The sequence below is a fragment of the Ictidomys tridecemlineatus genome, chromosome 15 (genome assembly GCF_052094955.1).
Source record: "Ictidomys tridecemlineatus isolate mIctTri1 chromosome 15, mIctTri1.hap1, whole genome shotgun sequence".
In the NCBI taxonomy this organism is placed as follows: Eukaryota; Metazoa; Chordata; class Mammalia; order Rodentia; family Sciuridae; genus Ictidomys; species Ictidomys tridecemlineatus.
Window position 1 is genome coordinate 6,063,374 of NC_135491.1, and position 22,382 is coordinate 6,085,755.

Sequence of the window (22,382 nt, forward strand, 5' to 3'; positions counted from 1 at the left end):
CAAATACCACGAATCCCTAACCTTTTCTCTGCCTCCAGTCGAAGGCTCCCGGCCTCGCGAAGCATCGTGGATGTTGTAGTCCACGCCATGTTACATTTTTAGCAGAGGCTGGCGCAGCCACAACATGCGTGGGAGGCGACAGGTCGCGACAACAGCGACAGGTGTCAGGTGTGTGTGTGTGTGTGTGTGTGTGTGTGTGTGTGTGTGTGTAGAGATGTGGTGGCTGAAATCGATAAAGGGTTTCCTAACCCTTGTTCTAAAGATGGGGGATACCGTTCCTGTGGGCCTCATCTTTTGTTCATTTTCTCTGCCCTTGGGATTCCGGGGACCCCTGGGTCCGCCATAAAGGCGGAGCTTGATGCCCCCGAGTTGGGGGGAAGCGGTGCTGCCCCTCCTCCGGTGGTGATGTCACTACCCTTTCAGCAGCTTCTTTCTGCTCAGAGCTGCTGGGGCTGGGTCACCCTCCCCCGTCGCCAGCCCCGGATTCCCCCATCCCCGCCTTGCCTCGACTTGGGGTGAGTACGGGGGAGGGGGCGGAGGCTCAGGTTCGGCGGGGGGGCAGTAAGACAGCCCAAGTACCAGTTTGGGAGGTAGGGGACTTGGAAGGCAGGGAACCCAAGATTACATCGGAGGGATTCCCTTTGATTCTGAGCTTTGGGGCCAAGGTACTTGAAGGGTCTCAGGCAAGGAGTCCTGTATTTTCAGCATTAGTGGGACTCCCCTTTCCTGGATTTGGAAGTGATGGGAATGTAGTTGAGGGCATAAGAAAGGAGCCCTAGAAGTCAGGGAGAAGATGACCCATCCTTAATTTTTGGGTCCTTCGGTGAATGGGGGAGGGAGTGTCCAGGATAAGGAGTGGGAGTTTGGAGCTTTCAGAAATTCTGTGTTTAGTGTCAGGGAAAGGATGCTCTGTAGAAGAGCTAGGGTGTGAAAAGGTCTGAAGAAGTGGACAGATAGCCTCTCTCCTCCTGGGTCCATGGCCAAACGTGGAATTCGTTTTCCTGTGGTCTGTGAGCACAGCTGGGTGTCCTGAGCCCCATCTTGTCTCCTGAAGGCCCCTTCTCTCTGATGGATGGGTGAGAATCCAGGCTCACAAAACCTTCACATACCCCGATGAGGTATGGAGAGGGCAATAAAGGAATGAATGAGAGCATCCAAATTTCCCATGACTGAGGGAGTCCGATCCATCCTGTTACTCCTGGCTGCTGCCCCCATCCCCAGCTTCTAATCCCAAATCTTATTCCATATTCTCCCCATTTTCCAGCTCCTTCTCACCAACAACACCCACCTTCTCCCACACTTCTGACCTCTGGTGGCGGGGACCAAAAACCGCTGATTTAGTAACTTGATCCTGGGCCTGGCTGCTGTCAAAAGCAGAAAGTAGGGGTGGAGGTGGGGAATAAAGGATGGCTGACTTAGGTTCTCACCCCAGTCCCAATTCCCTGCCCCTAGTGGCTACCCAGCCCCTTCTCCAGCCTCCATCCCCATCTCTAACTGGAGCCTCATTCAACGCTCACTACAGATTCACTGCTTTTGCCTAGGACCACATCAGAATTCAGGGTAGAGAGAGGTAGGAAGTGCTGATGTATTTTCTCTGCCTAGGTGGGTCCCATCAGAGACCCAAGGGCTGTCCAAGGATTGTGGATACTGGATTGGAGGCTATGGGAGAGCCCAGGGTCTGGGGAGGGAGATAACTACTCCTTGTCTGCAGGACAAACCCTACTCTGTAACTGTCTGCAGTGACGCAGCATGAACCCTGGCCAGGATGGGGGTTAGAGTGTATGGAGGAGAGCCTTGAGAGAAAGAATAAGAGACCTAGAGAGAGGGGAGCCCCAGGAAGAGACAGACTCAGGAGTGGGTAAGACATGGGAGAGAGACCCAAAGAGGACTCAGAGAGAAAGTAGGATTAGAGTGAGTCAACAGAGCAGACGACAAAGGGCAGAGATGAGCAGGTGAAGGGGGCACACCAGGGGGCTGCCAGCATCCTCTAGCTACCCGGTGCCTGGCCTGATGCCACCCTCTGCAGGTGCAGCAGCTGGCTGATACCAATCATAAATAGGGAGAGGGAAAGGAAAGGAGAGGGAGTTCATCAGAAAATAAGAGGGGGGCCCAGAGTTCCAGAAAAGGCAGAAACAAGTGAGGTGGGGTGGGGGACTGAGACACAGAAGAGGATAGAGATCATGAGGTGACAGAGACTCAAAGAGGGACAAAAGACCCAATGGGAGGAAGAGAGACCTAGAGAGGCACTTCCTGAGTAAAAGGTAGAGACCAAAAGAATGAGAATGGGGATGGGATTCTAAACCATGGCCAGGCAAGGGAAGTCAACTCTAGAGAGAAGAGGAGCAAAGCCTCAAAAGGAAAGGGACAAATTCAGAGACCCAGGGGAAGGGCAGAGAAAAGAGGGGCTAGAGACACAGAAACGGGAGCAGGATGGGGTGGAGAGGCGACACCAACCAACCGCTGCACAGGCAGAGGGAGGCAGCGGGCAAGGCAGCGCGCAGCCAGAGGATGCCCGCAGCCCTCTGACCTGCCCACTTCGCTCCCACAGGCACCTCCTCGCTCAGAAACCCAGCCGCAGTCGTTGGCTCCGCCCCAGCCCCTGCGTCTGCGCACTGCCTCCTAGAGCCCAGGTCCATTCTGGGGGCGGGGCCTGACGCTTCAAGGCGGTCCTCCTTGTTTTGGCCCCGCCCCTAACTCTCCATTCGACCTCTGCCCCCACTCCAGACCTCTCTGACACCTAACCGGGCACACTTTGCATTGGTCTCATCTATTGCCCCAGTTTAGATGCTTTGGCTTCTCCCCCTCCCCTCTCTTCTGTGTGCATTCGGCTCACTCCAGTTCTTATCCATCTCTTCATCCTCCAATCTGCAGTCCACTGTGGTCTAATCATCATCTCTTTTCCTTCACCAATTGACGTTCTCACCCTGCCCCTTAAATCATCAGTAATCCTTAGTCATTGAGGATCTTTAGCTCCAAGGACTCCAAGACTCTTCTTCTTCCAGGTCCCTCTGCTCTGTCCAGCATAGTAGCCTTTCACTCTGCAAGTCTCACTTTTCCTCTATTCCCCCGCCCCTCGTCCCTTTCCTCCACCATCTCACCCATGGCCTTTCAAGCTCCTTAAAGTCCCGCTCCTCCCTTAGTCTCACCTTCCTACAGCCGGTTCAAGGGGTTGTCTACCATTCGTAGACCCCACCTACTTTTCTCGGTCCCGACCTATCCTTCCTTCCTTCATTCATTCATTCTCCAGGCCCAGCACCCTCAGCTTTCTGCCTGGGCTCCTCCTCCCTAAGTCCTATTCAGACGCTCTCAGGTTTTCAAGCCTCACTTGTTTCAAACCTTCTCACTGGGTCTCAAACTCTCAATCTCTCTTCCCTTCTCCCTGTCCTTTTTCACTCAAGCCAGTCCCATTCCGTGAGAAAGTGGTCCATCTCCAGTTCCCTTCCCTAGTTCAGTCCTGCCCGTTCACTGTCCCAGCTAATCAGGACTCTCTTTGCTCTATGCTCTTAAGTCTTGCCCCATCCAACCTATGTTATCCAACACCCGGGTCCTCCCTGCCAAAGCTTTAGGTCCCGGGGAGAGATCTCTTTTTATTTCTCTCCTGACCCTTCTCTCCGGACCTTCTCAGTCCAACCAGATCGGCTTCTCAGATTATGACCTCGCCCCTCCAGGCCAGTCTGGCTACCCTTTTTTTCGGTTCTATCAGGTATCTTTCTTACATCTTGCCCGGCTGTCTCCGTTTTCACTGTGCTGCTGAGCCAAGAAACGTTTGTTACGGTCCCGCTTCCTCTGACGCTCCGCCCCTCCGTTTTGCTCCCAAAGATCCAACCGATGAGCCTCATTTGTGGCTCCGCCTCACCCAGCTAGGCAGTGGTAGAGTATCATCCCCTCTCCTCTCGGTCCTAGCCCCACCCAACTCCCTCAGGCCAATCAGTTCGGATCCTCCCCCACTAAGGCTCTGTCCCTCCATTCTATCGTCTCCTCCCATCCAATCACGTCCGCCTTTGCCCCTTTCGGGCCCGCCTCCTCCGTCCATCTTCTCCTCCCACCCAATCACGTCTGTGTCTTCCCTGAGCCCCGCCCCTCTTGGCCCTGCCTCTCCAGCCCCGCCCCCCGTCCAATGCTTAGCTCAGTCTGCGTCTCGTCGTTCCGCCGGCGCCAGGGGGCCAGCAAGCAGCAGCCGGCACCAGAGCCGCAGCTGCCCGAGTCCCCGCCGCCGCTGTCCCCGCCGCTGCCACCGCCGCCGCTGCAGGAGCAGCAGCAGCAGCAGCAGCCCGGCCCCGCCGCATCCTCGGCGGGCCCCCCGGCACCCCGCGGGCCCGGGGGCCGGCGCGCCGAGCCATGCCCCGGGCTGCCGGCGGCGGCCATGGGGCGGCACGGCGGCGGCGGTGGCGACAGCGGCAAGATCGTGATCAACGTGGGCGGCGTGCGCCATGAGACGTACCGTTCGACGCTGCGCACCCTGCCAGGGACGCGGCTAGCCGGCCTGACGGAGCCCGAGGCGGCTGCGCGCTTCGACTACGATCCGGGTGCAGACGAGTTCTTCTTCGACCGACACCCGGGCGTCTTCGCCTATGTGCTCAACTACTACCGCACCGGCAAGCTGCACTGCCCGGCCGATGTGTGCGGGCCGCTCTTCGAAGAGGAGCTGGGCTTCTGGGGCATCGACGAGACCGACGTAGAGGCCTGCTGCTGGATGACGTACCGACAGCATCGCGATGCTGAGGAGGCGCTCGACTCCTTCGAGGCTCCCGACTCCTCGGGTGCCTCCAACGCCGCCAATGCCGCAGGAGCCCACGACGCAGGCCTGGACGACGAGGCGGGCGCGGGCGGCGGCGGCCTGGACGGCGCTGGCGGCGAGCTCAAGCGCCTCTGCTTCCAAGACGCGGGCGGCGGCGCCGGGGGGCCTCCAGGGGGAGCGGGCGGCGCGGGAGGCACGTGGTGGCGCCGCTGGCAGCCGAGAGTGTGGGCACTCTTCGAGGACCCCTACTCATCGCGGGCCGCCAGGGTGAGCGCGCTCTTGGAGCTCCCAAATACCCCAGACCCTTCCTTTATACCTTCAGGGGTGCCCCATCCCAACCTGTTCTGGACTCTCTTTGCTCCCAGATTCTTAGAAGCCTCTTCCCCCAAACCAGAGTCTTCCAAACACACCTCCCTCTCCTGGCCATCTCCTAAGTCCTCAAATGATGCCTCTCCAACCTTTAGAATCTCCCAGACCTCTCCATGCCCACCCTGCTGCCCCAGGCCACCTTGGAAACTCCCTTCCTCCTGTGAATCTTCCAGGTTCCTGTGAATCACTCTTGCCTTGCCTTTCTTGGGCCCCTCCAAGACCTTCTGAAGACCTTCCTCAATCCTCAGAGGCTCTCCATTCCCTCTAAACTTTTTGTCATCACCCTTGGTCACACCCTCCCCCCCACTTCCCTCAGTCCTCAGCTTTTCAGACCAACCCCAGTCCCTCAAAAGACATTCCTTCCCACCCCTCATGGTATCAAGACCCTGTTAACACTGTCCCACATTCCTCACCCCCTCCAGAACTTCTGAAGTATTTTCTTCAACTCTCTCACTCTTTCAGTTCTCCGAACTCCTCCCCCATTCTCCCTGAGCCCGTATCCCAAAAGACCTCTAGAGCTCCAAGTTTTGGTCTCCTGGTTATTTTGACACTCCCAAACCCCACCTGCACCTCAGAGCTTCCTGGATCTCTCTGAACCTTCAAAGCACTTTCCTAGTCGGGCGCTTCTGCCCTTCACAACAGAGTGGTGGGGCACCTTCCCTCCTGGAACTTCCCTCTGTCCCCTCTGTTCATATCCCTTCTTGCATCCTGTACACCAACTCCCATCCTAAGGACTTTCCTCTTAGAGCCCCAGACTTTCCTCCACAAGCCTCCTCATGTTTCCAGAAGAGCCACAAGCCCCTATACTATGCCTTTCCTCTCCAGAACCCCGCATGTTCTCCTGAATTGCTCTTGCTCACCACAGATGCCTCCACCTCTCCCTTCCATCCCTTCAACTGCATACCTCACTGCCTCTAAGAACTGCTGCTTCCAAAAGCTCCTAGCTCCTTTCCTGGTCTGCGAAGTGACTTCCCTCCTGCTGCAGAACTTTATCTCAAGTCATAAGCCCAGAAACTTCTCAGAATAGCTTAAATTCTTTCTATCCTGTCTAGGATATTTCTACCTGCTGGGTTTCCCATTCCCTAGCCTTGCTTTCTGCCCCTTTCTCAAGTTTCCTCACCCCAAAGCCCAGAACTGGGCCCCTCAATTTATTTCCATTCACCAAAGTGACCCAAAGACCCCACACCCTAACCTTTTCTTTCTTCCACCTTTGTCTCCCTCAAAAGTCCATAGTTGCCCCATCGATCTCTCCATCTCTCCCCAAAAAACTTTTTTAAGCATCTGGAACTTCCCAGGCTAAATGGTTCTCCACTTGGTTCTCCTCTGAACCTCTTCCTCCTCCTAACTTCCTCCCGGTCCCAGGGACCCCAGAGAGGGAATGAGTGGAAAAAAAGGGGGCAGTTCAAAATGGGGGGATTGGAAGAGGGGAAAAGGAGCAATCCCAGTGTCCCCTTCGAGCCTCCTGAGGGGCATAAACACCCAGAGGAGTCAATCCGGCCCCTCCCCCCACGGTGCCACGTCCTGGGCCAGGAAGGACGAGGAACCGCAGTGCTGCATTTGCGCCGGGGGAGGGAGTAGGGGGAGGGGTGCCCCCGGAGGCACCGCATAAAGTTTGGTCCCTGGGAAGCGCTGAGTTGGCAAGATTTGGGGTTGAGTTGGGGGAGGTGAGAAGTAGAGGTGCGGAAGGGACACGGCCCCAGATGCCCCCGCAGGCTTCCTAGCGGCCCCTCCCCCCATGACCTGGGGCGCCCTTCCCTCTCGTGACCCCATTGAAAGGTGCTGAGGTGAAGGGGACGGTGAATGTGAAGTCCTTCTGTAATGGTCAGGTTAGGGGTCCGGGATAGCTACGGAGGTCATTCATTTGGCACACATGTTTTTCTGAGTGTCTGCGGTGTGCCAAGCACTTTCCAGCCTCTTAGTAAGATTGCTTTTAGAGTTGGGAGCGCTGGTCAATGCAAAGTGGAGGGTCCGTCCTACCTCCCTTCTCCCTTCGTAACCTCTCCTTTCCTTTTACAGGGACTTAGTGTCCTTCTATCCCTTCTGCTTTTGAGCCAGCCCGGAGCAAGGGGTTAAATCAACCCGACGCTGTCCATCCCTGTAGCTGTGTACTGCGGCGGGTGCCCACCTTCCCCTTTGCCCTGGGAGGGAAGGAGTTAACCAAAGGCTTGGCAGGGGGCCTCTCGCCGTAAAGCAGCACTGCGGCTGCACTGCCTGCTGGGCTCCAGCCTGGAAAGGGTTAAGGAGGCACCCGCCACTGCGGCTGCGCACTGCGGCGGGGGAGCTGTCCATGGTTCTGGCCGCTCTGCGCCCGCCTCCCGGCCCTGCCGGCCCGCCCCCACTGCAGTGCTGCAGCCTGTGCCACTCACCGGGCACGAAGGGGGGCGGGGAAGCAGTGGGCATGCGCTCTGCAGAGTGCTCTGGCCTCGTAAACCACTGCGGAGAAACAGGGCCTGCATTAACCCCCTGGCCCACCCCAGGGTCTAGAGTCCTCTGTTGCTGGACACTGTCCTTGCTCTCTAGTGTGCATTTAGGATTAAAAGTCGATCCGCCCCTCCATCCTCTGTGCCTTCATCTGATTAAAGGCCCCTCTGCACCTCAGCACCTATTGTCTTCCCTTCCAATGCATGAACTCTTAACCCCTCCCCTCTACATAGCTGATAAAGCCCACTGCCATTCCTGGGCTGCCTTCTCCCAAACCTTGAATCTGTCCCCTCTTCAAGGCTTTTGTCAACCCCTCCCCCACCATTATGTAGCAGGACTATGGTTCTCCATCAACTTGAAACAGTCTACCCGCACCTTTGATCCTTGCCCTGTCCTTTGCCCAAATGTCTAGGCCCCTGACTCCTTATCCAGAGCCTTAAGCCACTCCTCTCTCCACTTCTTTTTTGTAGCTTAACCCTTCAACACCTCCTTCAGGGCTCTGATCTCCTACCTCCACTTTTTGGTTGTATCTCTGCCTGTTCCTTTGTGAGGTCTTCTATCTCCCCTTTCTGGGGCCTGGACATTGGCACTGAGATTCTTTTTTTCTTTTTTTTTAGGTTTATTTTTTAGCTGTAGGTGGACACAATACCTTTATTTCACTTATTTATTTTTATGTGGTGCTGAGGATCAAACCCAGAGTCTCACATGTGTGAGGCAAGTGCTCTACCGATGAGCCACAACCTCAGCCACACAATACCTTTATTTTATTTTTATTTGGTGCTAAGGATCAAACCCAGTGCCTCACGCATGCTGGGTGAGCACTCTACCTTTGAGCCACAACTCCAGTGCGGCACTGAGATTCTTAACCCTGACCTGTCTCTGACTCAGACTTGCCCTCCACTAACTGATGTCCTATATCCCAGTAAAGGTTCAGATCTTCTTATTGTGTTCCCGGCACTGGACCAAAAATGTTTTTTGGAGCCAAGCCCTTTATACACTCATATAAATTAATCCATACAATAATCCCACATGAATAAAATCTCCTTGTCCAAGTTTGGTAGGTTAAAAGCTGAAATCAAACCCAGGTTTTCTTGGTTTTACTGCCCTATGGTTCTGACTCTCCATTCTTCCCCTTCCCTCAGCTCCAAGCTGAGTCCCAAAGCTTCTAAGACACTGAGGGTGTGTGATCTTAGTCCCCCTCACCCCCGTCCTTCAGCACAACACTTGGACCTTTCCAGGGGGCCCTGAGATGGAGTCCAGGGACCAGGAGGGCAGGGGCAGTGGTCTAGGAGACAGAAGGGGCTAGGAACGCAGGTTCCAGGGAAGGCTTCCTACTGCATAGGATGGGGCCAGCTCCTGTCTTGCAGCCTCTGTTTCTACCCTTTCACTGGTTTTGGAGGAGAGAACAGGATGCTAGAAGTGTTGGAGCCACAGGGTTGGGGTACCATGGTTCCCCCAGAGTTTGAGCCCCAGGAAGCTAGGGGAAGGGGCACTGGAAGGGTCTTTCTTCTGGTGGGTCACCGCTTTTCTCTCTCATCCTGCCTGCAGTATGTGGCCTTTGCCTCACTCTTCTTCATCCTTATCTCCATCACCACCTTCTGCCTGGAGACCCATGAGGGCTTCATCCACATCAGCAACAAGACGGTGACACAGGCCTCCCCAATCCCCGGGGCTCCACCAGAGAACATCACCAATGTGGAGGTGGAGACGGAGCCCTTCCTGACCTACGTGGAGGGGGTGTGCGTGGTGTGGTTCACCTTCGAGTTCCTCATGCGCATCACCTTCTGCCCGGACAAGGTGGAGTTCCTCAAAAGCAGCCTCAACATCATTGACTGTGTAGCCATCCTGCCCTTCTACTTGGAGGTGGGCCTCTCGGGCCTGAGCTCCAAGGCCGCCAAGGATGTACTGGGCTTCCTGCGCGTTGTCCGCTTTGTCCGCATCCTGCGTATCTTCAAGCTGACCCGACATTTTGTGGGGCTGCGTGTGCTGGGCCACACGCTCCGTGCCAGCACCAACGAGTTCCTGCTGCTCATCATCTTCCTGGCTCTGGGGGTGCTCATCTTTGCCACCATGATTTACTACGCAGAGCGCATTGGCGCTGATCCGGATGACATCCTGGGCTCCAACCACACCTACTTTAAGAACATCCCCATTGGTTTCTGGTGGGCCGTGGTCACCATGACCACCCTGGGCTATGGAGACATGTACCCTAAGACATGGTCGGGGATGCTGGTTGGGGCGCTCTGTGCCCTGGCGGGCGTGCTGACCATCGCCATGCCCGTGCCCGTCATTGTCAACAACTTTGGCATGTACTATTCACTGGCTATGGCCAAACAGAAGCTACCCAAGAAGAAGAACAAACATATCCCCCGACCCCCGCAGCCTGGCTCTCCCAACTACTGCAAGCCTGACCCACCTCCACCACCTCCACCCCACCCTCACCATGGAAGTGGTGGCATCAGCCCCCCACCACCCATCACTCCACCTTCCGTGGGTGTGACTGTGGCTGGGGCCTACCCTTCAGGGCCACACACACACCCTGGGCTGCTCAGGGGGGGTGCAGGGGGGCTGGGGATTATGGGGCTGCCTCCTTTGCCGGCCCCTGGGGAGCCCTGCCCGCTGGCTCAGGAGGAGGTGGTTGAAATCAACAGGGCAGGTGAGGCTGGGACCTGGGGTTCGTTGGGAGGAGTGGCTGCTGAGTTTCAGAGAGACCAGGGTGGTGGGCACCAGAGAGGGGAGAGGAAAGGCCAGAGAGGAGGTGCACACTGCAACAGAGACGTGGATCTCGTGAAAAAGAATTATGGGGAGAGACAAAACTATTCTAAGAGGCCAGCAGGGCAGAGGCTGTGGAAATAGGAGTAATTGGCATTTGGGGAGAGGGACCCAGGAGGGGCTAGAGGGGAGACACAGGGTCTCACAGGAGTCCCAGCAGGACAGAGGCAGGCAGAAGACAGCTGTAGCATCTGAGCTATTCAGAGACTGTCCTGAGGCCCCAAGGCCAGAGGTGACATAGTGGAGTCTGAGGCAGGGGTCAGAATGTCGCTTAAAGAAAGCCGAGACTTGAGTGAGTAGTGGGGGACAGCTGAGGGGCAGTGGGCAGGAGTCCAGGATCTAGTAACAGTGAGGCTGGAGAGGGAGACAGGTCTGAAAACTAAGAGTCAGAGGCCTCGTGGACAATATGGTCATAGGACAGAAAGGTGACTTGGACACCAGGACCAGGTGGGCTCTGCAGAGGACAGCATGCGAGGGGACTGGAGAGAGCCCAGACAGATGTCGCTGTGAGGGGAGATGAGGTGAGGGAGAAGAGGGGAGAAGAAAGTTGACGTGTGTGTGTGTGTGTGTGTGTGTGTGTGTGTGTGTGTGTATATCCTGTGTCCCAGGGGAGTCCGTGCCTTAGAGGCAGAGATTTGGGTGTCAGGGAGGAGGAAGAGGTGGGCCCCACCCCCCAGGTCTTAAGTAGGCCAAGAAAGGGAGCTGGGCCGCCCAGTCCCCATCTTGCTCCCTCAGCCACTGACCCAGTTTCACACCAATTAAAAATAGCTGGAGTCAGAGCCTAGGGGACCCCCACCTCCCCCTCCCTCATCTATCACCTCCCCAGCCCTTCCCCATGGTGCCCTTTCCAGCTCCCAACACTTGTCCCTAAACAGTCACTTCCTGACCCACTACTTCCTCCACAGCCATCCCCTCCAAGCCCCAGTACCCCACCCAGCGCCGCCCTGCCCTACCAACTCTGTCCTTCTCAGCACCCAGCCTGCTTCCCACACCACCTCCTAACACCCAGCACCCTATACCTGGCCCAGCTTCTGCCAACACCCTGTCTACCCTGACTATCCCGGTGGCCCTTAATACCTTGACCCCAACATGCCCTGTTGTCATCTCCCTATCCAACACCCTCTAGCACCCATAAGCCTCCTCCAACTCCCCAGCACCTCACTCTCTTGTCTCCTTCTGACTCCCCTGGATGCAGACCCCCGCCCCAATGGGGATCCAGCTGCAGCAGCACTGGCCCACGAGGACTGCCCCGCCATTGACCAGCCTGCCATGTCCCCGGAGGACAAGAGCCCCATCACACCTGGAAGCCGGGGCCGCTACAGCCGCGACCGAGCCTGCTTCCTCCTTACCGACTACGCCCCCTCCCCTGATGGCTCCATTCGAAAAGGTGAGGTGCCCTCCGTGGGCCCCTGGGACCCTCCCTCTCTCCCCTGTCCAGGGGGGAGGGGCGAGCGGTGGGGGTGGAGGCACTGGATTCCCTCCCCCACTCCCTTAGTCCTAACTGCCTCCCTCCCAGATCTCCTCTCCCTCCCTGCCCTAAATTTCCTCACCACTGACCCTTCGCCTGTCTTTATTCCATCTCCATTTCCCCCCACCCAACCCTGGACCCTCTGGCCTCTTCCCCCACCCCCAGCCATTGGTGCTCCCCCACTGCCCCCCCCAGACTGGCGTAAGCCAGGTCCCCCAAGCTTCTTGCCCGACCTCAACGCCAACGCTGCGGCCTGGATATCCCCCTAGTGGACGAACCCCCTCCCCCCGGGGTAAGTAGCCCCCTTGGTCCCTCCTGACTCCCCCTCCCTCCTGACTAACCCCTCTGAGAACATGCAGCCCCCACTGACCGAGACTCCCACCCCTCACCGTGGACAGCTGCATCCAGCTCCTGACACGGACCCTCACCCACCTACCCCAGGACTTGCCCTGCCCCTCACTAACCCCTGAGAACTAACCCTTACCCTCCCTCCCACACCTGGTGCCTGACCCCCACACCCTGCCCCATGACTGACCCATCACCCCATTCACATCTCCCCCCTGGATTTTTTTATTCAATCGGGAAACCTGGATGCACACCTGGGACAACCAGGTGTAGAATGGCTCAAGCCCTCAGGGGTGAGCCAGCATTTAATCTGGTGTCCCCACTAGCTGGGCATAGGGATTCCCCAGGAGCTCAGGGAGGTGGGGAACAGGCACTAACCTAGGAGGCTACTGGCAGACGTGATCTAGGCTCAGGGAGGGCAGGAAGGGGTACAAACAAAACTCCCAGGAATGGGACTTAGGATCAGAGGTCTGCAGTGGACCAGAGCTCTGGCTGACAGCCAGAGACCTAATTCTATCTGCTAATGACTAGAGGAGCCACACAGGCAAAGCCTGGGAGACCAGGTGGCACAAGAAGGGAAAGCCGCAGCTAGATGAGACAGGAAAGCTGGGCCAGGCTGGGGGCTGGGAACCTTGTCCGGGAGCCCAGGCCGGCAGGTGAGTCTGGGCAGGACAGGGGCTGGAAGGAGAGATGAAGTCAGGAGACCGGTGAGGGTCCAGGGGAGAGGATGAGGCCTGAATGGAGCTGTGGGAATAGAGAGGAAGAGATGAGGCAGACAGGGGTCAGGGACCAAGAGGGACAGGGAATGAGAGTGTGCAGAGGTGTTCATGGATGAAGCATCCAGCACTTAGCACACGCTGGGAAGTGAACATGTTCTGTCATCCTGCAGAGCCTGCCAGCCCCTGGCTCCTTTCACATATCCAATCATTTGCTCCTTCAGCAATAAATTCTTAAGGGCATAGTGCCAGGTATTGGAGAATCTGCCATCATGGTTCCCAGTCCAGAGCAAAGGTCGGCAAGCTGAGGCCCAGGGGCCAACGCATCCAGCCAGCTGTTTTTGTAACAGAACTTTATTGGGATGCATCTACTGTTTGACTACAAAGGCGAAGTGGAGGCCACACAGCCCCCAGACCAAAAAGGCTCACTCTCTGGCCCTTTATAGAAACAGTTTGCCAAACCCTGGTTGGAGGAAGCAGAAAATAAGAAAGAAAAGAAAAAGATTTTTTTCAGGTCACTTCAAATAAGGGGGATCTGTGGAAGCCTTTTATAAGAGATGACATAAAACCTGAAGGGTGGAAAGAGCCAGCCAGGCAGAAGGAACAGCAAGTGTCAAGGCCCTCAGGTGCTGAGGCCATCTGTCAAAGAAATGACCAGGAGGGCAGCAGGGCTGGAGCTGAGCTGACGGGGGCGGGGGGAGTGCAGAGTGCGGTCTGGGGAGCACCATGGCACGATGAGGCTGGGTTTGATCTTAAACATATAGAAGCCAGGTGTGCTGATGCATGCTTGTAATCCCAGCAGTTTAGGAGGCTGAGGTAGGAGAATCATAAGCTAAAGACCAGCCTTAGCAATTAGCAAAGCCCTAAGCAACTTAGGGAGGCTCTGCTTCAAAATAAAAAATAAAAAGGGCTGGGGATGTGGCTCAGTGGTTGAGTACTCCTGGGTTCAATCCCTCATACCAAAAAAAAGATAAAAAAGAAACTCTGCTGCAGTCTAAGGAGATGCCACCGGGGAACTTGAGGAGTCCCCAAGGATAGCTTGTCTAAAACCTACGTTGCACAGAAGTTTAGGAAGGGTTTGACCAACCCCAGGCCATAGAGCACACGGGGAGGACCCAGGCTTCCAGTTCCTAGTCCAGGAAGGACTGCCTGCTCCTTGGTTCCATCCCTCTGCCTCTCCTTTTTGCAACCCCCACCATCCTCCATTCTCATCTCATTACTCTCCCCCACTCCCCTCCCTTATCTCATCTTGCCCCTCCCCCTGCTTGCACCCAGCCCTTCCACCCTTTGTTCCTCCCCCCCACATCTGAGGGGCCCTGGTGAATTGGAGGGGGGAGGGGGCCAGAGGAGGGGGGAATATGGGTGGGGGATGGGGAGGTCCCTGCTTCTCTGCCTACGATGCCAAAATCCATTCATTGAACTCAAATGATGGCTGGAGCTGATGGGGCTGGCTGAGTCTTCCACCCATGTCCGGGATCCTTCCCTACCAATGCCCACCCCAATTTCTTTTCCCAGGACTCTCCCTTCCACTGAGATCCCTCCCCACCCCAGTTGTCCTCTTTCCCTCCTTTCCCCCAGACCCTCCTTCCTTGTCTGCCCTCCACCCTGACCAACCATTGATTGCACCTGACCCTTGCCCCCCCCCAGCCTCCCTGCCCACCCAGCCTTGGCTCCCCTGCCCCTCCCCCAGCCACCCCGGAAGCTCCTTCCACATTTGAAGTCTCTGGCCGCCCCATTTCACTGCTCCCCTTCCCCGGAAAACACCAGAGAGGAGGAAGAGATCCCGGCGTTTCTCCGTCCCCCCAACAGTGAGGCTGTGTTGGGGGGTTCCCCGACCATCCTCCCGCCCCCCGCCTTGACTCTCTGTATTTCTGTCCCCAGCTCTTGTCACCGCCTGAGACCTCGTGAGACCCTCGGGTCCCCCCTGCCCCTTCCCCCCAGGTTAGCAATTGGGAATGGCTGGGAGGGGGTGTCCCCACCATACTGGGCTTCCAATCCCCAGGCCCTCTCCTACAGTCAGGACTCCCGCCTTCAGACAGCGCCCCTGGCTCTGTAGAAAAGCCATGGAACTCCCCCCAGACGCTGGCAGAACCGAAGATGGACCAAGCTTTCAGAAACCACACACACTGCTCCTGGATCTTGAGTCCCGTGAGCTGTCCCTTAGCGCCTCCCCTCACCCGCAGAAGCCCATTTCTTTCAGACTTTGGGATGCTTCAAATCCTTTCACCACTGACACTGCCTGGACCTTCTGGACCCTGGAACGATGCCCCAGGGATGAGCCTTGCCCCCGCCCACTGCTCTTGGAGTTCTCTCACTCCCCCAGGGCACTGCCAGCTTGGGTTCCTCAGCCCCCCACAGCCCTGCCCGCCTTGTCCCCATGCCCTACACTAGGTGGCCCCCAACCCCACTCTGCTGTCCTGCCCAGCCCGTTTCCCTCCAAGCCCTCTCCACCGGCTGCTCCCCACATGCATTCCACCGGCCCCTCCCCACGCCCCTGCCGCCCACCATCCCGCCTTGCTGCCCCCACCTTTTGGCCTGAGATGAGGGGTCTACTACGGGAGGGAGGGGTGGGCAGGGAAAGGGTGGGGTGGGGTTGGGTGGGGGGGAGGCTCGGTGGCGCCCGCCTCCTAATCCTGAGTCTCTCCCCCTCCCTGTGTCTGAACCTTGCTCGTGGATGCTGACTGACGCTCCGATTTGTTCACTTCTCTCTCTCTCTTTCTCTCTCCATCTCCTTGGTCCATCTCTGTCTCTTGCCATTATTCCTCTTTTTGTGCTCCATGTCTGTCTCTGCCTCCCCGTTCTCCTGTCTCTTATTTCTGTCTTCTTCACCGTCTGTGTCTCTGGCCACCTCTGTCTCTCTGGGTTACCTCTCGCCCTCTCCTTCCCTTTCTCTCTTTTTCTCCCTGTCTTGGGGTCTCTCTCTGGGACTCTCCCTGCACTCGCCTTTCCATGCTTCCTCCCGGTGTTTCTGCCCTTCCCCCCACCCAGGTTACGAGAAATCCCGCAGCCTGAGCAGCATCGCGGGCCTGAGCGGGGTGTCCCTACGCCTCGCACCCCTTGCCACCCCCCCAGGCTCTCCCCGGGCCACCCGCCGTGCTCCCCCAACCCTGCCCTCCATCCTTTAGCGCTCCCCTCCCCCCTGTGGGGGGACTCGGGGGTGACGGGGAAGAAGGTCAAAGGAGCTGGGGGTGGGGGGTGGGGGAAAGTTTTTTTTAAAAAAAAAATATCAAAAAGTCATTAATAATATGCAACCGAAATGATGACGCCAGCAGACACCCCCGGGCCCCTCACCCACAATCTGGGCCCCAGGATGGAGGGGGAGGGGCTGTAGCCGTTCCCCCAACCCCCCAAAAAAGCCTTCTCAGGTCTCCATGAGCCATAGGACACCCCCTCCCATCAACTCGTGTAAATAAGTCCAAATTATGCCAGTTACATCTTGGGGCACCTCCCCCCAAACGCACTCTGCATGCCTCCCAGATCCGGACCCTGCTCCAACTCCTCAGCAATAAGCCACCAGGGGCTGCGTGCTGCGAGTAGGGGGCTGGGAGCTCCAGGAGTAGGGCTGGCCTTTAAGCCACAGGAGGGTGTCCTGGCTTCCTACCCTTCACCCCAAGAGGGCAACCAACCCATCACGCATTGATTAAGGAGAAACAAAATCCTAGAAAGGGCTCAGGGAAAGGAGAGATTGCTAACCAGGCCAACAAAGAGCTGAGCTCAGATGGCAGGGTGAGACCGGAGTGGTGGGCTGCTGCCAGCTGCTCTCTCAGCCTTTAGGAGGATCCCTCTGGTGAATTCCACCCTCTCATCCCCCACCCCACCCCCAGGGATCTGCTCGCCTCTATTCTTGCTGCATGGACTCAGACCTGCCATCCTAGAATTCTTGGGATGATTTGGCCCTAGCACATAAAATTCCCCAACCCTTTCCCTCTGTTCCCAGGACATGAGACCTGCATCTAGGATTCCTGAGATGGACCCTGGCACCCCACACCCCCAAATCCCCACCCGCCCCAGGGGCCTTGCCTCTGCACACAGATGCTTCCCTTCCCCTCCCCAATATGCCCACCCCCAAATTCCCTGGACCGCATCCCAGCACTTTTTAAACCTCCAAGACTTGACCCAGCTCTTTAGCTCAATTTCAGCCTTTGGGATGCTCCAAATCCTTCCCACAACTTTGACATATCCCAGACACCCCCAAGTCCTTAGGCCTGCCCCCCATACACCTCCATATCCCTAACATCAGACTCATCCACCCTAAGTCCCACTAATGCTAAACTTCCAAAATAGGCTCAGCCTATCTTTAAATCCAGGGAGCCAGACCCATCCCAGCACCCCCTTTCTTAGGTAAGCCTAGCCCTGCCCCTCACGAGGCTCCTTCCCCAAGATGGTCCCCCAAAGGTACCCTCTTCATGGCCACAAAAAAGTGTCGTTCTCATGCTCCTGCTGGTGTGTTAAGGTATTAGGCAATACAAGGACAAACACCTGTTAAGAATTCTTTAATGTGCACATCTTGCATATTAAGCTCATAAGTGCACGTATTGCTACTTGGCCAGGGCACCATTTATGCAGGTTAAAAATGTTTCCATTTAAAGCAGTCCATAAGTGATCATAGAGGCTGTGCCTGAATGGAGGGACACTGATATCAAGCTTGGGAGACAACGACATACCCCACTTGGCTGGAATTCCAGCCCTCCCTTCCCCAGCGTTCCTCGTCCCGCTACACTCGCGGATGGAAAATCATTTCTCATATCCCATCCTGGCTCAAGGATGCGCTACCTCCCCCAAGCCCAGAGATCACACTGGTCCCAGAATCATTAGCGGCCCCCCCCACTTTTGCAGCTGGGGGCCCACGTGAATCAGCAACCTCCCTCTGCTCCCACGGGCTCAGAACCCCCCACTTCCACCCGATGGTGTGTGTGTGAGGAGGTCACTGAACACGATTCTTGATGCAATGATTCCTATGCAAGGGGCATTTTGAGTCCCCTCATCCTTCCCTCGGACCCTAAACCCTGAATCAGGGGTGAGGGGTGGGGAGGGCTCTGGTGGGGGCGGGGCAAAGGGCTAGGGGCTTCAGACACCAGGGTACGAGGTGGGGACTGATTATATTGCCAAAGGGTTCAACTTCTTTAAACAACCCCCAGTTTCCCTGACCCTCACAGAAGCCGGACAGGGCGGGGAAAGGGGTGAGGGTCTTTTCCAAAGGGTACTGACCTCTTCCCAAAGTCTCCCCAAGCTCGCCAATCCGCCAAAAGTACCCAGCTTTTTAGTTCAGCTTTTAAAAAATAACCACAATCACTATAAATGTCTACAAAACGTAACTTTCGTCCCCTCCCTCCCCATCTCCCAAGTCAACAGTGTGGGATTCGGGGAGGGAGAGCGAGCTAAACGGACTAGTTCACAGTCCAGCTCCCTACTTTCCCCCGGCCGCCAGGGTGCCTGCAACTACACGCATGCGCTGCATGACGCGCCCCCCACACGCATGTCACGCCCCTCCAGCGCTCCGGGAACGCACGGAAACGGGGCAGGGGGCGGGGCGATTGGGGAGGAATGAATGGCTGGGGGTTTTCCAGAGCTCAGCGGCTCCCCCTCCCCAACACACACACAGCAATAAGTTTCTCACTCAACTGTGGGCGGGGCGGGCCTGGCCTGTCGCTGAGGGGGGGTGGAGGGAGTGGCAAAGGGGCGCTCTCAGGGATGGGGGCGGGGGTCTGGAGTCAAGTGTGGGGAGGGGAGGTCTGCAAATCGTCCAATTCTGGTGCTAACGGCGGGTCTTCTCAGCCCACCCGCAGGGCAGGGAGGGAGGGGTCGGCAAGGCCCCTCCCCCAAGCCTCCCCCACGCCCACCCAGGGTGCATGAACCGCCCAATGCAGAAGCTGCCGCATGTCACACCTTCCCCAAAGAAAAACTGTCATGCCCCCTTCCCACCCACTCTCTCACTCCCCATCGAAATAAAAACTTCCTTTTCATTTAAGTTGCTTCCTATTTGTTGAGAAGTTCTCCTGATTGGGGTTGGGAGCACACAGAGGAACTGGGACTTCAGGAGTGGGTTGGTATTGAAATGGCAAGGGTGTGACTTTGGTGGGTCACACATCCCCTTGATTGCGGACTCTCACCCTATTCGGGCAAGAGCCTTCTTCAGCTTCTTTGGTGATAAACATGCGGATCAGCACTCCCAACTAAAAACCTGGTGGAGTCTGGGGAATGTGAGCCCTTATAGAGAGGGGCCTAGTCCGCACAGAGCTGCAGACCCGAGCACCCACCATGAGCTCAAGGCTGAGGGCCCCACCCTCTGCATTATGCCTGGGTTGGAATCCTGACTCAACTTCTAACCAGCTGTGTCCTTGGGCAAGCAACTCAGTCTAGCTGAGCTTGTTTTTCATCATGCTAAAAGGGCGGGAGGGGCGTGGTTTATCAATAAGCAAGTATTTGCTGTATACTAAGTGCCAGGAGCTGTTCCAGGTCCTGGAAAGCAGTGACATGCCTCTCTCTAAAGAATTGCCAGGGGTAGATCTGCTTAGCACAGATCTCCCAGCTCAAACAATCATTTTTTAAAGATTTATTTTAATTTTTTTTAGTTGCAGTTGGACACAATGCCTTTATTTCACTTATTTATTTTTATGTGGTGCAGAGGATCGAACCCAGGGTCTCCACGTGTGAGGTGAGCACTCTACCCCTGAGCCACAATCCCAGCCCCAAATGATCAGTCGTTTTAAAAATTTTTATTTATTGCAAAGACTTGAGAGTTGGTCTGGCACAGCCCACCCCTGGCACTCACTGGAGGCTTGGAGTGAGGAATAAGGCTTCAGAGAGCCTGGGCTTCCTCAACTATATAATAAGCTGTGATTAAAACCAGCAGAGCCCCTCCTTCCAACCCAGGGGAACTGAAGAAGCCCCCACACCCCATCAGAGGTTTCCTGGAGGGACACACAGTCACAGCTAAGAGTCCAATCAGGGATTGGAGTTTATTTCTGCCGGGGCTGGGAAGCTGGAACAGTAAGGGAGACGCTACCAGACCCCTCTGGGAACTCCAACCTGTGACTACAGAAGACCAATTAGAAAGGAGGACAGAGTGGGCAGGAGAGGATAAGAGGGGCTCCTTGTCCTGTCTTTGCAAGGGACTCAGGATCCTTAACAATTGAAGAAAGGATGGGGAGCTGAGGGGACCATAGCTTCCCCTCAAGCAATAGAGCCCCAGTGGTTGCCGTCTAGCCAGTCTCTCTCCTTTGAGCTTGGGGGACCACCAGTTGACAGGATGTCTCAGGGAGGGGAGGTGGTTGATAAATGCCAAAAAGTGCCAAAGGGCAACATCATTTCCAAAGTGCAAGAAGCCAAAGGGTGGGGTGCATGGGACAAGTGCCTGCTGCCCTTAGTGCACCTTGGCAAGGTGGGTCACTGGGGCTGGGCTGGTGGAGGGCCCTCAGGTTCAGGGGGCGGTGGTCCAGAGCCGGGCTCCGCCTCCTGGGCCTCCTCCTCGTCAGAAGCCACGCCCTCCTCCAGGCGGAAGACCTGCCGCACCGTTCGGGTGGTGAAGGTGAGCGGGCCCCTTCTGTGGAAAGAAGAGAAAACCAACACAGAGATGAAAAGAGAGGGGCAGAAAGAAGAGAGATGGAGAAATATGGAGAGAGACAGGGAAATAAAAGGAAATGGGGAGAGAGGGACAGGAGACAGAAAGGAGAGAGGGATGAAGAGATGGGGGACCGAGAAATGGGGGATGGCAAAATGAGGGGCAGAGAAAGATGGGGGGACAAGAGGAGGGGAAGACAGAGGCAGATGGAGGACAGAGGAAGATGAGGTGGAAAATGGACAGAAAAATAGAGGTACAAAGGAGGAAAGAGAGGACACAGAAATGAGCCAGAGCAATGGGTGTGGGAAGAACAGGGAATAACTGAGGACCTGGCTCCTCCATCCCAGCCCTGTTCCCAAGCTCCCCGCTCCCCGCATCCCTCTTCTCTTCCCATGCTGGCAAGCACCCAGCCTCTCTATCCCTAGAACACATCAGGCATATGTTTAGGAAGGCCTTACCTGAGCCGGTTCCTCAGCGTTGTCACCTCTCGATTCATGGACTCGGCTGACTCTGTGACATCCTCCAGTTCCCGCTGAAGCCTCCGGCGACCAGCTTGAGCCCTGGATGCCTCCTCCTCAGCTTCTTCCAGCTGCCGCTTCAGCTGCTTCACCCGAAGGTTCCCTTTCTCCAGCTTGGCAGAGTAGGGGGCCCAGGATTTATCTCTGGGTCTCACTCTCCTTCTCCCACAGACATCTAATTCCCAGCTTCTTCTCACCTGCTCCCTGACCCCTTCTGTCCCATCCCCTGCTCTCTGTTCACTCTTGTCATGCCAGTCTTCAGTGGGCCTCCAGTGGATCCTCTGTAAGCCAATCTTCACATGGCCTCAGAGGGTTCTTCCTACACCCAGATCTGACCCTGTCCCCTGTTCACAACTTTCCATGGCTCCCCAGTACTGCTGGCAGAAGGTCCCGGCATTTCAGGTGGGCAGGCTCTCATTCCTGACTATTTCTCTGCTCTTCATATGCCCACTGACCAGAACAACTTCATCAAGATCCTTTCAGACCCTCCCATCTCTTTCTCCACATAGTCTATTTCTTATCCCTCAACACCTCACCCCTTTTTTCTCTCTAGCATCCTCGTTTTTTGCTTTTAAGTCACCAAGCTTATTTCCACTCTTTAAGGACTTTGCACTTACTCCTTCTTCCTAGCTCTTCCTTATCCTATGTATCTCAATTCAAATTTCACCTCCTTAGAGAGGTCTTCTTGATAAAATGGATTCCCTATTCCTCTGACTTCCTCTCTCTTCATTCTTTTTTTCTTTATATCTCTTGCCACAATCTGCAATTACCTTTGCCCATTTATATGTTTACTGCATCCTTCTCTGTGCTGACAATGTGAACTCTATGAGGGAAAGAACCTTCTGTCTCATTTACATCCATATCTCTTAATGCCTAGCCCAGTGCTTGCTATGTAGCAGGTGCTCAATAATTGTGGAATCAACAGCAAATAAAGCACTGCTGAGCTTTTAAGGGCACAGGGACTCAGTCTAGCCAGATAGACCTGGAGTCTGCTCCAGGCTCAATCACCTACGAACTCTGTGATTTGGGTGCAAATTATATCCCTTTTTAACATTTAGATTTCTTTACCCATGAAATAGGGCTAGTGATAAAATACTAGTTATTTTTTTAAGCAATTACTTATGACACAATAACTGCTCAATAAATAACAGCAGATTCTGGGTCAGTGTCTGACCACCAATCCCATCTCATACTAGCTAAATAATTTTGAGCAAGTCACTTTATATTTCTGTGCAGTTTCTTCACTTGAATAGGGGAAGTAACAGTACCTACTTTATAGGGTTCTGATAAGAATGAATATACTACATGTTATGTCTTTAGCACAGTGCCTGGCACATTAAAAAGCACTTAATCTATTGTTAATTATTGGTCTAGCTTCTTGGTAGGGCTTAATTTCTTTCCTCATCCTGATTGCCTCAGCTTCCTACCTGGGCCCTTTTCAGACACCAGAATTTTTGTGAAAAGCCAAATCACT

At 55.6% G+C, this 22,382-nt stretch overlaps 2 protein-coding genes across 18 annotated transcripts in view; one reads left to right on the top strand and one right to left on the bottom strand.

Annotated features, from left to right (window-relative positions):
* The first annotated feature begins 10 nt into the window (after positions 1-10).
* Kcnc3 (potassium voltage-gated channel subfamily C member 3) lies at positions 11-18,797 on the top strand. 10 transcript variants are annotated; one of them, XR_013430623.1, is made up of 7 exons: positions 11-515; positions 2,549-5,005; positions 9,077-10,184; positions 11,496-11,687; positions 11,934-12,060; positions 14,711-14,770; positions 14,865-15,404. XR_013430623.1 is itself a non-coding variant. In XM_078031577.1 (6 exons), the coding sequence occupies exons 2-5, from the start codon at positions 4,118-4,120 to the stop codon at positions 14,725-14,727; spliced, it is 2,205 nt and encodes a 734-aa protein (XP_077887703.1). In that variant the 5' UTR covers positions 11-515; positions 2,549-4,117; the 3' UTR covers positions 14,728-14,770; positions 15,818-15,955. The 10 variants fall into 10 exon arrangements, 9 of the variants coding, with proteins under 9 accessions (XP_077887703.1, XP_077887699.1, XP_077887698.1 ...); XM_078031577.1 differs by lacking the exons at positions 11,934-12,060; positions 14,865-15,404 and adding an exon at positions 15,818-15,955; XM_078031573.1 differs by lacking the exons at positions 14,711-14,770; positions 14,865-15,404 and adding an exon at positions 15,818-15,952.
* A 733-nt stretch (positions 18,798-19,530) lies between these two features.
* Positions 19,531-22,382, bottom strand: part of Myh14 (myosin heavy chain 14) — a 70,974-nt gene continuing 68,122 nt past the window's right edge. For all 8 annotated transcript variants that reach the window (XM_078031566.1, XM_078031565.1, XM_078031563.1 and 5 more), the window contains 2 exons: positions 20,849-21,021; positions 19,531-20,372 (listed from right to left, as the gene is read on the bottom strand). In XM_078031566.1, the coding sequence (XP_077887692.1) occupies positions 20,216-20,372; positions 20,849-21,021 (330 nt within the window). In that variant the 3' untranslated portion in view covers positions 19,531-20,215. The remainder of the gene's footprint in view (positions 20,373-20,848; positions 21,022-22,382) is intronic.

Bases quoted from the DNA above. Each gene is read 5' to 3' on its own strand.
- Kcnc3 (XM_078031571.1), top strand. From the start codon at position 4,118: ATGCTTAGCTCAGTCTGCGTCTCGTCGTTCCGCCGGCGCCAGGGGGCC. The intron at 5,006-9,076 runs GTGAGCGCGCTC...TCCTGCCTGCAG, and splicing joins ACTCATCGCGGGCCGCCAGG to TATGTGGCCTTTGCCTCACT. The intron at 10,185-11,495 runs GTGAGGCTGGGA...CCCTGGATGCAG, and splicing joins GGTTGAAATCAACAGGGCAG to ACCCCCGCCCCAATGGGGAT.